This window comes from Amblyomma americanum, chromosome 1 (assembly GCF_052857255.1).
Source record: "Amblyomma americanum isolate KBUSLIRL-KWMA chromosome 1, ASM5285725v1, whole genome shotgun sequence".
Lineage (NCBI taxonomy): Eukaryota > Metazoa > Arthropoda > Arachnida > Ixodida > Ixodidae > Amblyomma > Amblyomma americanum.
The window spans coordinates 16966732-16979652 of NC_135497.1; the positions used below are offsets into that span (position 1 = coordinate 16966732).

Genomic DNA, 12921 nt, shown 5'->3' on the forward strand with positions numbered 1-12921 from the left:
TCATGTTTGTGCCAATGATGCCAAACTCAAATTAGAAGCAAGCAAGGTAGCACTGCAATGTGGCCACTCCAGACAGGTTTTTAAAGATCTCCCACATCAGCACATAGAAGCTTCATGACCAGTATTATGGTAGCATTTATGCATGGTGCGTCTAACATGACGCTTACTTTCTGCAAGGAAATGGCCTTATACCAAAGCCTCCATGTCAGCTTTCCTGCGGTATGCAAGCTGCCTGTCAGAAGCAGCACGGCCCATTTTTGAAGTCGGAACTGCTTGCTGTATGGAAGCCTTCCAGCTCAATGCACCTGTGACCTGACGCTTACCAACGTTCCACATAAACCTTACCTTAAGGGGGGATGAGGGTCTTGAAAACTTTTTTTTTATTTCTTAACATATCTTCCTGAAAATTGGCATGCAGATATAGCTTTGAATGCTAATCCCAAATATATATTCAGATTTTATATATCTCATCTAGAAATGAAGATATGGCAAAATAATTTATGCCACTTAGGTCTTTTCTTACGGGCCATTATGGCGATTTCTTAATTAAAAAAACTAATTTTAAAGTAATGCTGTCATTCTTAAGGGCCCAAGCACATCCTAAAGCTAAAGAAATTTTTAAAAAGTCATCACATAGGTCATGAATGAATAACAAAGTAGGAAAAAAAAACAATGTGGGAGTAATTAGCTTACATCTGACCTAATTGCTAGTCTATTGGGTTTAATGAAAATTGGAAAGCTTTAGGATGTAGCTGAGGTGTTGCTGAAAAACATGATACCTACTTCAATAAAATCAGTCGATGCAAACATTATGAAAAGTTCCGTAAGGCAAAGGCATTTGATCGAAAAAGCAAAGCTGAGAAAATTGCATTCAAAGTTTTGCTTACTCTGCCATTTTTGTTTACTGATCATATGGAAAAATTTAATGCTTTAGCATGCTGCCCAGTCATTGCTGAACACAATAACACCAAATTTACAGAAATCTGTTCATGTAAAGATTATGAAAACCTCTGTATTGCATTGGCACTTGACAAAAAAAAAGCTCAGAAATTCACTTGCTGTTTTCTTTGAATCTGCCACACATTCACAAAAGTCCTGGGCAGTAGTCCTGGGTGCTGTCAGGGTTGTGCTTCTTGGCCATCCTCTTCTTCACCTTTTCAGCATTGGTGTGACCCTTATCAGACCTGCACAGCCTCTGTTTATCTTTTTCAAGGCTCCTACCAATGAGGCAGCTCCCAGGCGTGTAACCAAGCTGTGCTGCAACAGCTCTGCTGGTTGTTGCCATTCCTTGGTTGAAGCGAGAAACTGCTTCTTGCGAGGTTAAAAACAGGACAGTGAGGAGTGTCTAATGCGAATGTTCAAGCTTCAGCTTAGAGCGCACAACGTCTTGGCGCTCTGCCAAGTTCGCCGAGCCCTTCCCCCCCCCCCGGAGCTCTCCTCAAAATATATATAAAAAACAAATGATGTTATCAGCGGTGGCAGCGGCTTGGCGCGCTGTTGTCGAAGCGTTGAGCACGCGAGCTCGGTTCAGCCGCGTCCGTCTGCACGAAGCGAAGCGGCGCGCGCAAACGCCGAAGTCGATGTTAGGCTTAGGTCAGCGGCTCGGCCGCTTCTGACGACACGGAATTCGAAGCGGCTTGCAGCGTATCAGAAGTCGATATTTTCCACGGGCTTAGTCCAGGCACATCCACAGGCACTGCAGAGACTTGCGGTAACACCGAAGTTGACGCCGATCAGCATTGTCCAGCCGCGTCCACCGGCGATGCTGGCGTCAACAGGGTTTGTTCAGCCGCGTCCACCGGCGAAGCTGTTGTTGGCGAGCTCAGTCCAGCCGCATCCACCGAGGGTACAGCAGCTTGCGGCATCACCGAAGCTGCAGTTCTCGACGATGCAGCGCTCTACTTATTCCATGCGCGTTTCTTTTTGCCGACTGCTTTTCGCGTGCTTAATTTCAAGCGCGCGTCTCGGGCAATCGTGACACACGGAACAAAGACACCAGGCAGGCAAATACACGCAAAAGCACGAAATTCGAGGCTAAAAGAAGCGATTCAATAGCCAAAATATCTACAATAACGATAAGGAAAACGGCAGAACGAAAAATACTAGGAAACAAAGAGGAGCGCGAAAAATGACGGGCGTGCAGGCGAAAGCAGACGACGGGAAGGAGCCGTACAACGGGGCCGCGGGGGGGGCAAAGAATGCGTCACGGCCAATCAGAGGGCTGCGCCTCGCGGAGGCGCCCGTTTTACCCAATCGGCGGCTGTCTCGCGACGCTTTCCCCCTTGCGAACGGGTGCTGATAGCTCCGCTGTGTAAGGGTCTACAGCTTGCCGAAAGGCGCCAAATTGGAGAGCGGGAAACCAGCTTTCAAACGAGACCAAGATGGCGCCGATCGATTCGCGTCGCGCGGAGCTACGGCAGCTTGAAAATGGGGCAAACCTTCGCGCTTGGCGTTCCATTTCAGCTCACCGACGTTTCTAAATTGCCGTTTTTTTCATACTTTGAGTTCGAATTCAGCTATGATATTTTGTAGAGGCATAGTTGGGACATTAAAGACTTCAAAATCGCAATTTTTGAAAATTGCCATTTTTGACCATTTTTCGCGATTTCAAGACCCGCGTCCCCCCTTAAAGGCAGGCGGACAGCATGCCTTTCCCCACGATGCAGGACAACAACTTGAAGCATTGATGAGTCTGTATATTATGCACGCCTTGTTTATCGCTGTGAGCACTCCAAAGTCCCACAATGTAGGTTGCAAAGGTTAGTGATCTTCCATGTAGCCTTTGCCCTGGGATAAGCTATCATTGAAGTAACCTTTTCTCATGTTTCGTACGTTCTGCTTTATGTGACCATTTGCATTTCATCTGTCTGTGAGTAATGGGGCTGTTCATGACACCTCGTTTCGCACAGCTTAGCCAAATGGCTAAGCTTTGTCACCAAGCCGTCGTCACTGCTGTGCCGCCACACTTCTGATTCTTGTCACCGCTGCTTCGTGTTTTGAGCTACCCAGTCCTGTGTTCATTGGCCCTTATTTCTTCCCTCTACAGCTCTTTTGCCGCTTTCCTTTCCTTAGTAGCTCGTGCCACCTTCTTTCCACGTTCATAGCCACTCTTGTCTTATGACCGTGCACGTTGTGCACTTGACCTCTACTGCCCAAGCTCGACAGAAAGCCGACTTCTCGTAGCTCAAAAGCCTGTTGGTTGGAACTATCTCGTGGAACAGCACAGAAAATAGAAACCAAGCTAAAGTTGTACCCTGTTCTGAATATAAAAATCAAGGTGGATTTTGAAGTAGATACAGTAAAACCTTGTTAATTCTAAGTAATTGGGATCATGAAAAATACTCGCATTAACTGGGTTTTCAAATTAATCCACACAGAAAAAACCAAGGCAAAAAATTTCATTGTGTAAACACGCTGCCTTTATTGGACAAACTTTTTGATTACCGTATGCGTAAAGTCTACCCCCTTGCTGTTAAAAAAAGAGTTTACTGTAAATATAAGTCGACGCATAGACCCCTCCCCCTGCTTCATCCCGCCGCCTCATTTTGTGTAGTTTCCCATGGCATGTCATCACAGCGCACGCATCCCAAAGCAACAAACACGTAACGTGTCATCGCATACGCCAGTCGTGTTTTGTTGAAGGCGGAAACCAATTATTCGACCACTGAAAAGAATGCCTCGCAGTAATTTGGGCGATCACAAAGTTCAGACCCTATCTGTATGGACGCCCATTCCAGGTGGTCACAGACCACCACTGTCTGTGTTGGCTGACCAATCTAAGGGACCCTGCAGGCCGACTTGCGCGGTGGGCCCTTCGGCTGCAAGAATTCGACGCTACGATCGTCTGTAAGTCAGGTCGCAGACACACTGATGCTGACTACCTCTCCCGCGCTCCCATCGAATCGCCGCCAACTGATACGGACGACAACTATGACATCTTCCTAGAACCTCTAAGAATCATAGGTATGCCGCGCAGCAGCGACTCAACCCCGAACTTCGCGACGTGGTCATACACTTGGAGGGTCAAGGAGGCGTAGTTCCACATTCTTTTGTACGCGTTGTGGGGAATCAGCCCCGCATTTTCTCCTTGTGGTTTGCTTTCCTGCGATGCACCGTGCTGCAGCAGCCTTGCCTCGTGGAGGGCCACATTCCCTGGTTAGTTACCTTAACGAACAAGAGAGCGTGCCAGCGCCGCAGCACTAGAGACTGCTTGCAGCTCGCGCCCAGGAGAGGGGAGGATGCTCTTCGATTGGGATCGTCGGCGCGAGCGGATGTTTCGCACGCAGCTTCGCTCTTTGCCAGCGGGCCTTTTGGACCCCACAGAGTCCATCGCATCGGTTCTACTCTGAAAAATCTCAGCTTTGGACTCCAGAGGCCCCAAGTATTGGTTTTGAATATGTACACATTTTAATGATGTTTGTGATGTTTCATCAATCAAGTCCGAAATATTCTGAAAAATTGGTCAGCTATTGTGTGAATTGTGTTCGTGCTAATGCCTTAGCTGGCTTTCTCAACTGCTTTGTTCAGGTTGGACGCCCTAGCAACATGCCACAGGCAGCACCTATTTTGGACCAGATTATGGAAGAGGCCAAGACCTACAACCGAATCTACATCGCGTCCGTCCACCAGGATCTGACTGAATCCGACATTCAGAGGTAAGCATCTCCTTTAATCTTTGTGTGCACACCTCCATCGTGCCGGGGCTTTACCGGACTGCCGTAATGTCTGGAGACCACTCTTTGTGAGCCGTTTGTGCCTTGTTTGCCCCTACTCATTTCGCGCCACCAACATGAAAGCACAGGCTAGTGAGTGGTACATACTTCAGGATAATTACAGTGTGTGCAAAATGTGCAGATTTATTTCACACCTGAAAAGGGATTATAGGATGGCAGCCTCATGAAGTGGAGTTGATGTTAAAAAGATGTTTCAGTTTCTCTATGGAAGGCTTGATCAGGAACAGAAAGGCAAAAAATAGCAAGCCTGAACTTGCATTTCCCTGTTCTTCCCTTGTTAAATTTTCTGTACCCACCCAAACCAGATGGGATTTAAAAGAAAGTGCAGCATTAAATAAGCAACTCAGCTGTGTACTTGTAATTTAAGTATGCACAGAGCAGCTTCAAATACAGCATAGACCGCTTATAACGCATACTGCGGGAGTCTCGAAAATCTGCGTTCTAAACAGTACTTCACTGCAGCCAAGCCGTAGCTCTTCCATGAATTCGCGTTTTCAGAACGACCAGCTACTTTTCAAAGTGTACCTGATAACGCATCAGACGCACAACGCTGCAATAACAGGCAACAAAGAAGTTTATTTAACCTATTTGTCGAAGCATTGTAATAAATGAAAGAACGACGTTATTTTAGTCTGGCACTGCGACTGAACTGCGTTCCTGATGGCTGCATCTTCAAAAACAGTGAGGCAGTTGAGTGCTTGCTCGCTGAGGTTTCTTGCTGAGTGTAGTAGAGACTCGGTTTGTTGCAACCGTCGAGCGCGTCTTTGCACGAAACTTTACTGCACTTTCACTCACTTCGTTAGGCTCATCCTCGGATAGAGGCTCATCACAACCGCGCACCGCTGCCACGATGTCTGCATCTGTGGTGGCTACTTCGCACACATTGCCGTCGGGGTCAGCGACGATGGCGAGCTTATCTCATGCCAGTCCTTGAAACGCTGAATACAACCGTTCGATGGGTTGAAACCATCATGCCCCAAAATGTTTGCAAGGCACTTGGCCTTGGCTTGTGATATCGAGCCACTCACAGGAACACTCTGGGCCCGGATCTCGTGAAACCGTGCAAACAAAGTGGTGACATCTTCATGCTTTTGACGCGCGAATCTGCTCTCTTTCAAGCAAAACGGAGTCTTCCTGCAGCTGTTGTCGCAACTTGTCGCTGTTCGTCCAAATGGCAGACACAGTAGCATTGACGACATCGTATTTTTTTGCCACCGTAGCCTTCTTCCAAACCACTCTTGAAGTGCCTCACAATGCTCTGCTCGGTTTTGACAGCTTGCCGTTTCCTGGCTTTTGGAAGCGCAGGCACCATTGGAACTGAAGACAGCCGAGGCTGGTAGACTTGCTCACGTTGTCAGCCCACTTGCCTACATTGTCAACTTTTTGCTACACGTGACGACACATATCGCGCTCATGGGCTCAGGCATGACAAGAGACTGCGACACACGCGCATGGTACGAGCAGTGCTTGCAGCATCATGCCATGCGGCTGTGGCTGCTACTCCAGCATGCTTGTCTGGCCGTGCCATCACGTGCTTCCCAGTTTGTCCAATCAGTGTGCCGAACAGATGCACTTCGGAGAGTGAGAGGAAAAATGCCTGCTTTGAGGCTTTTCTTTTTTTTCTATCCTCTCCTGCCTTCAGCCTTGCATGAACCACACTGACAACGCTCCCCCGTCCCGCCTGTTGCCCCCTTCTTGCGCAATCTGGGAAGCACACTCCTTGCGCCCGCTGGTACACACGGGCCCGCGCCGGTACGCGGGCCGCCAGGCTTTCCAGAAACCGCACTGTATGTGGTGTTCGGTTAAGTGCTGCCGCGTATTAAGCGGTACGCCAATACATTGAACTCTATGGGAAGTGAAGCGGTTGTCACAAAAAGCCGCATACAATGTGGTCCCGCATTATAAGTGGTTACGTTATAAATGGGCTGAGCTGTACAGTCGAATCTCATTATAACGAACACTGACACAACAAATTATTGCATAAAATGAACTTAACAGCAATGTCTGGTTAGTCCATACTTTATTTCAGTGGGACTTCAATTTTTGTAACGAAATGGAAAATCTAAGATTTGAAGTATTTGGTTGTATAAAAAACTGATTTTCATATTTGCATGGTTCAAAATGAGTAACTGAGCTGAGAAAACCTTGAAGAAACCAAGATCTTGCTGTTTGAGTTGCCTGGTGTGGAAAATTGTTTGAATCCCTCCTACCGGCACCATGCTAGCACTATCTACTGGCAGCAAAAAAACTGATGCCACTAGCCAACTGGCACTCACTTGAGTGAACCGTTGTCACTGCGTTGGCTTCGCAGCCTATGCATGCCAGTGCATAGGATACAAGCGGGAATATCATTTGCAGGACGAGGGCAATGACAGTTCTAGTAGAATTGAGCATTCCGATTTGGCAAGGACCACTGTTCGCCTGTGTTGTTTGGAGCAAAAGCCCCATGTGCGTCGTGTGATGTGTGGCCATGTGCATCTGTTCAGTGCCTACATACCTGTCCGAAGTAATCAGTCTCGTGATCTGCTGCCATGGTTAGCTCATGAGCATACCGTTTCCATTTCTTGTGCAGTGAGTATTTGTGCTGCAAGCAGCAACTCATGTACTGGTTGCATAGAAAAGTTCATACTTTCGGATGCCCTAGAGTGCTGCCAAACGAATGGTGTAGTATCATACGCTGTTTTAAGTAAAGTGAACTTAGCCACTATCGTTCCTTGTGTTACAAGATGTGTGCATTTTAGAGCGATAGCTCGACTCGATGCACCAATCCCGCTCAACACCACGTGACCTGTCCGCTGTCTGAAATTGACCTTCAGCCTAGACAAGTTCAAAATGTGCCCAGATAGAAAAAAGTAGGGTGCAAAGAAATCTATCCACGAGTGGGAGTCGAACCCGCAGCAGTGTGAACAGATCAGCTTCAAAGGCTGCTGGGCAAGACCACTAGGCTATCGTCACAGCCGGACACGCCTTGTGTGAAACTGCACCACACTCTCGTGCTGTGCACTGCAGAGCGTCGTCTTCATCAACTTCCACCTGCTCCATCCGGCGGCACTGCCCGCTCATCGTCATCTTCTATGTCGCACAAATCCCTGCTTTTGCACCGATTCCTCAGCCAAAATTAGACCCGCCCCTGAAATTTGGACCAGAATCAATGCCCAACCACAATTGTGCACTCTCGAAACAATAGCGACCTCCAAATTTAGCCCGGGTGATTGCCAAAATGCTATCACTTGACCATTGGGTATAACTGTGGTTAAATACTGCCTAACTTTTTTTCTTCTGGCATCACAAATTTCAATTTTAGGTTTCACATGTTCAGAACAAGCTTCAGAATTCAAGTATAGCGCTTTTTTTGTAGCTTTGCGTTCATGTTTGAGCGTCCTTTGCGGAGGCTCATTCGCAGATTTGTAAAAGAGCAACTTCCTAGAATTTTCGGGCAATTTTAGTTAACAGTCACAATATATTTCTTGGACCTCCTCTCATAGTTGCAGTGAAGAATTATTCAATTACAGTCCCCGACCGATTATTAAGTACGACAGTTGTAAAACTCTGAAAATGGGGAACCTGAAGCCAGAACTTGGTTTCGACCAACATAAAACATCACAATAGGCAAGCTAACTGCGTCACAGTTGCTGTTGCAAAACCTCTCGTATCTACATTGAGTGGCGAAACTGGCAGCTGTAAGTGATAACTCCAGTTATTATTTGCCTGAAATGACCAAAAGTAAGCTCGAAAAAGTTTTTTATTCAGCAAAAGGAGAGTGAATATCGGCAGGCATGCATTTCAGGATGTCACATACACACAAGGTTCCCGATAGAAATCGCTTGGATTGAGGCCATGAAATGGGAAATTTTAAAATGAATTTTCTCTGGGGAAAAATGCCACCTGACTGCAAAATTTGCCTAAAAAAAATAGAAGTCTGTGCAGAACTTACCCTAGTACTAGCTTCACTAAAATGTGTGGATGTTGAAAAAGTCCTGGAGTTTCAGTGTCAAATTTAAGTGCCTACTTTTATGACGAATATCAGATATAACGGACACATTTTTGCCTGAAGCATCGCTTTGTTATAACGAGGTTTGACTGTACTGCCTTTTTCCCATGGGAGTTTAATTTTAGCGTGTTAGGGCATTTATTTTATTTCAGTGCACATGACGTTGCTTGATTGGCATTGTCTGTTGAATGTGCCTTGTTGACATAGTACTGTATGTTTTAACGGTTATAATTGAAATGTATGTACTGAAAAGAGAGTATTCCTGTGGGCATGTTTGCTTGACTTTTGCAAGTGTCGTGGAACCAACATTGTGCTTGCATCTTTTTCGCCACAGTGTGTTTGAAGCGTTTGGCAAAATCAGGAGCTGCAAACTGATACCGTCTTCTACCCCTGGAAAACACAAGTAAGAGATATGTGTATTTTCTCAAAGTCACTGCCTCTTTTGTGTGCTGCTGCTGCAGGTGTACTGTTCCTTTCAGGCACCTTATACACCGTGCTCAGCCCTGGCATGGTGACAGGGCATTGGCATTGCATGCAGGAAGGTACAATAAAACCTCGTTGGTGCATTCTCAGTTCATACAGTCGGATTTGTGGGCAATAAAAATGTCCCATTGAATTGCATTAATTGTCCCGGTTTAGAGGAGACGCTCCCCGAGAAAACTCTTTTAATAATGAAGTTAGGGAGCAGAAATTTGCACAGCTGGTATGAATTGAGCTCCTCTTATGGGGTTTGTAATCAGTGTTTTGATGGCTACAATCATTTAATTTCTATGCTCTATGAAATGTACTATCGTGCTCAATATGACTTGCAACGCCCGGCTGCATGGCTGGAGTGCTTACCGGAAGCATGGTGGGGCTGGCAAGTGGCAAGCTTGAAAACGAAAGGGAAAGATTTTTGCTTTTCCAGCTGTGATCTCCCCTGTGCCTTCTGGTACTTAAAGCAGCATGCTTTATCACCGTCATTAGTAATAACTTCACCGTCGAGGCCTTAATTTGGGATTCCAACTGGTTCACGTCCGTTGTGTTTCAAAAACGTCCACAATTCCTTGGGATCCCAAGTCATTTAAAAAGCTATCCTTAAGAGCTTTAATTTCAGTTTTCAGTGTACTGCCAAGAGCACGAATCGACTGCATTACTGCAGGGCACCGATTTTTTTTGTATGATTCTAGAAGACAATGTTTTTTCCTGATCATCTGTCTGGTCTGCCGCGTGATCCATGGTTTGTCGCGGCGGTCCTTTCCAGAAAGACTTTTAGATGGTATATACTGATCAATTAGGCATTCCAGCTTTTTCTTGAAAACTTCCCAAAGGGAACTACAATCTAAATTCTGGCTAAGATTAATAAATTCAGGAAGGAAAGAGGCAAGTTCCTTCTTCATTGATGTATAGTTGCTCTTATTAACAAAGAAAACCTTTCGAGGTCGACCTCTTGGAATTAAATACGGAAAATGCCGAACATTAGCGGCAACACAACTGTGCTCGCTTATTCCTGGTATTATCACAGTGTCACGCACTACTGAGGGCCGGTTGCAGAACAGTAAATCTAACACTGAAGATGAGTGCTCAGTTTCCCGTGTAGACTCAGTGACGTACTGATACAGGTCATTAGTAGTAATTAATTCATAAAAGGATGAAGACAATGAAGAATGGTTCGTACAAAGAGGCTTATAGTCTACCCATTTGGAATCAGGCATGTTGAAGTCCCCACCAAAAAGAAGTCATTTTTTAAGCTGAGTAGAAATTCAGACAGCGATCTGAAAGTGTCAGGGTTGGTAGCAGCAGGAGGACGGTAGACTGAGCCAATAGCCAAATTCTTTCCATTGCTTAGGCGAAGGTTGCACCATGCTGACTCGCAGCCAACTAGGGGTGCTGTTATTAATGAAGAGCTAAAACACTGGTCGACAAGTAAAAAGACCCCTCCACCATGCAAGTGTCGATCATTACGGTATGCGTCATAACCGGTGGGAAATACTTCAGAGCTGAGAACAGAATTATCCAGCCACGATTCAGTGCCAATTATAACGGGAGGCTTCACAGAGGAAACAAGAGTAGCAAATTCATCCGTTTTATTTTTGATACTCCTGCAATTCACGATGAGAGTTATCAATTCAAGATTTGATGACGCCAAGGGCATGGAATGAAAGGTGGGCACGAACAGGGGAGCGGGCAGTTGCCTCCCTTTTTGTCATTCTCGAAGTTCGATGACTCGGTCATGTTCAAAATCATAGTCGGAACACTTTTGTTGCTAAGGAGCTTGTCAAATCGCAACTTTGAAGGAAAAGCCAGATCACGTGCGCATTGTGAAAGCCTGAAGCGTGCCTTTCTGACTGCGGGCGTGAAGTCTTCACGTATGGCAAACTTAGTGTCCTTTAGCTTAGGGCCGCACGATAAGATTTTGTCTTTGACTTTAAAACTACAAAATTTAACGACAATCGGTCGGTGCTTCCCTTCAACAAAGCGACCTATTTGATGAGCCTTTTCGATGCTTTCAGGTGGAACATTTTGGCTATGATGAGACGAGAAGAATTCGTGCTTATTTTTTTCAGATTCAGACCAACTCCTTGTTGCGGAGTCATTTAGACCTAGAATAAGCAATTATTCCTACGGGACCTATCGGAAACATCTTCAAAACAGGCCTTAATATGGGCAAAGTCTCTGGTCAAGGTGTCAACACAGGATGATGCGTTTGAATCACCAGCCTTTGTGGCGAGCCGTGAGGAATGCATGTCGTTCTCTAGTGCAGTGATCCTGCCCAGTAAACATTTTGAGGATGTACTTGTAGCGTCCTGCTGCTGTTTAAGCATATGCAGTTCCTGAAGCAACTGCGACTGGCGAAGTTCTAGTTGTTCTATTGCAGCATAAATGCCATCAGTGGCTTCATTATCCGAATTCATCTTGTGTGTATCAAAACCGGGACCGGGGTTGCTGTCAACATCACCGCATATTAACAGTAAAATTTGACATAACAGACCATGACCATACTTCAACTTAGCAACACACTTTTTCATAACACAAAGCAAGTCGTCGGGGCACGACACCGCAATAATACATCGATTGGAACTGCAATAGCATGCAGCGGGAAACTGGTAGCTAACCTGGGTGAAAAACAGTTGTAAACGCGTGGCTGATGCGATGTCGCACCCCAGCTGGCCAGCTTGAAACTGGCGAATAAATATCCGCCCCTCGGAGATAGTGCTGCTAAAGTGCGTCCTTGTTGCCAGATCAACAGCGTGGTCGAAGCCAAACTGGGAGGCAGATGCGCAGGTGGTACGCTGCAGCTTGTCATCGAGCTGCTGTGTCGAGGCTCTTTCCTACAGTAACATTCCCAAGGAAATGCAAGGAATACATAGTGCAATCTTTCAAGCTGTATTCCCTTTTCTCCCATCTCTTTGCTCTGCATTGCCATTTTGTATGGTTGTCTTCTAACTCGTACCTCTCTGTTCTTTCCAGAGAGTACGGCTTCATTGAGTATGAAACCAATGTGGGGGCAAATGAAGCTATTGCGTCAATGAATCTTTTTGACCTTGGTGGACAGTATCTTCGAGTTGGAAGGGTAAGTAGCCATTCATGATGGTGTGCTGCTGCCACAGCAGCCTGCTTGCCTGTGTGATCTTCACTGTGGCACCTGTATTCACTAGAAGTGTTGCCATGGTTACAGAAATAGTAGAATCTCAGTGATGTGAATCTGTTGAGGTCACTGGAAATTTCGTACCCTTTTTGTCTTACTTGTATTTTCAGGAATCAAAAAATTTTTTTGTAACGAATTACTGTATCTAGTTAGTCTAATTAGTTGACCGTTGTACTGTAGACTCCCTTTAAAGAGGGACGAGGGTCTTACTTTTTTTATTTATGGCTAGAATCTGGTGAAACTTGAAAGCGCGTGTATTTTCGCACGATGCAGCCAAATTTTGTCGAGTCACAGTGGCGAGGGTAATAGCGTTTTCGAAATTCTAAAAACTGATATGGCAATTAGTAACGGCCGGCTGCAAATCTCTAATTGCAACCAGTTGCCTCTCTGTGATAGTTGAGAGTTCATTATAAAAAAATTTGTTAACCAGCTTACTACTGAAGACGATTCACCAGTTTCCTGGTGTTCGCCAACACTGGTAATACTATGCCGCAAAAGCCATATTTTTACCCCAAAAAGCCTATTTTTGGAAATTTTTGAGTGTTCATTTAAACACCTGATATATAGCA

The 12921-nt window shown here is 45.7% G+C and overlaps 1 protein-coding gene across 29 annotated transcripts in view; it reads left to right on the forward strand.

Moving 5' to 3' along the window:
* Window positions 1-12921, forward strand: part of hfp (Poly(U)-binding-splicing factor hfp) — a 72681-nt gene that overhangs the window by 41828 nt on the left and 17932 nt on the right. For all 29 annotated transcript variants that reach the window (XM_077643257.1, XM_077643286.1, XM_077643266.1 and 26 more), the window contains 3 exons: window positions 4528-4655; window positions 9059-9127; window positions 12175-12277. In XM_077643257.1, the coding sequence (XP_077499383.1) occupies window positions 4528-4655; window positions 9059-9127; window positions 12175-12277 (300 nt within the window). The remainder of the gene's footprint in view (window positions 1-4527; window positions 4656-9058; window positions 9128-12174; window positions 12278-12921) is intronic.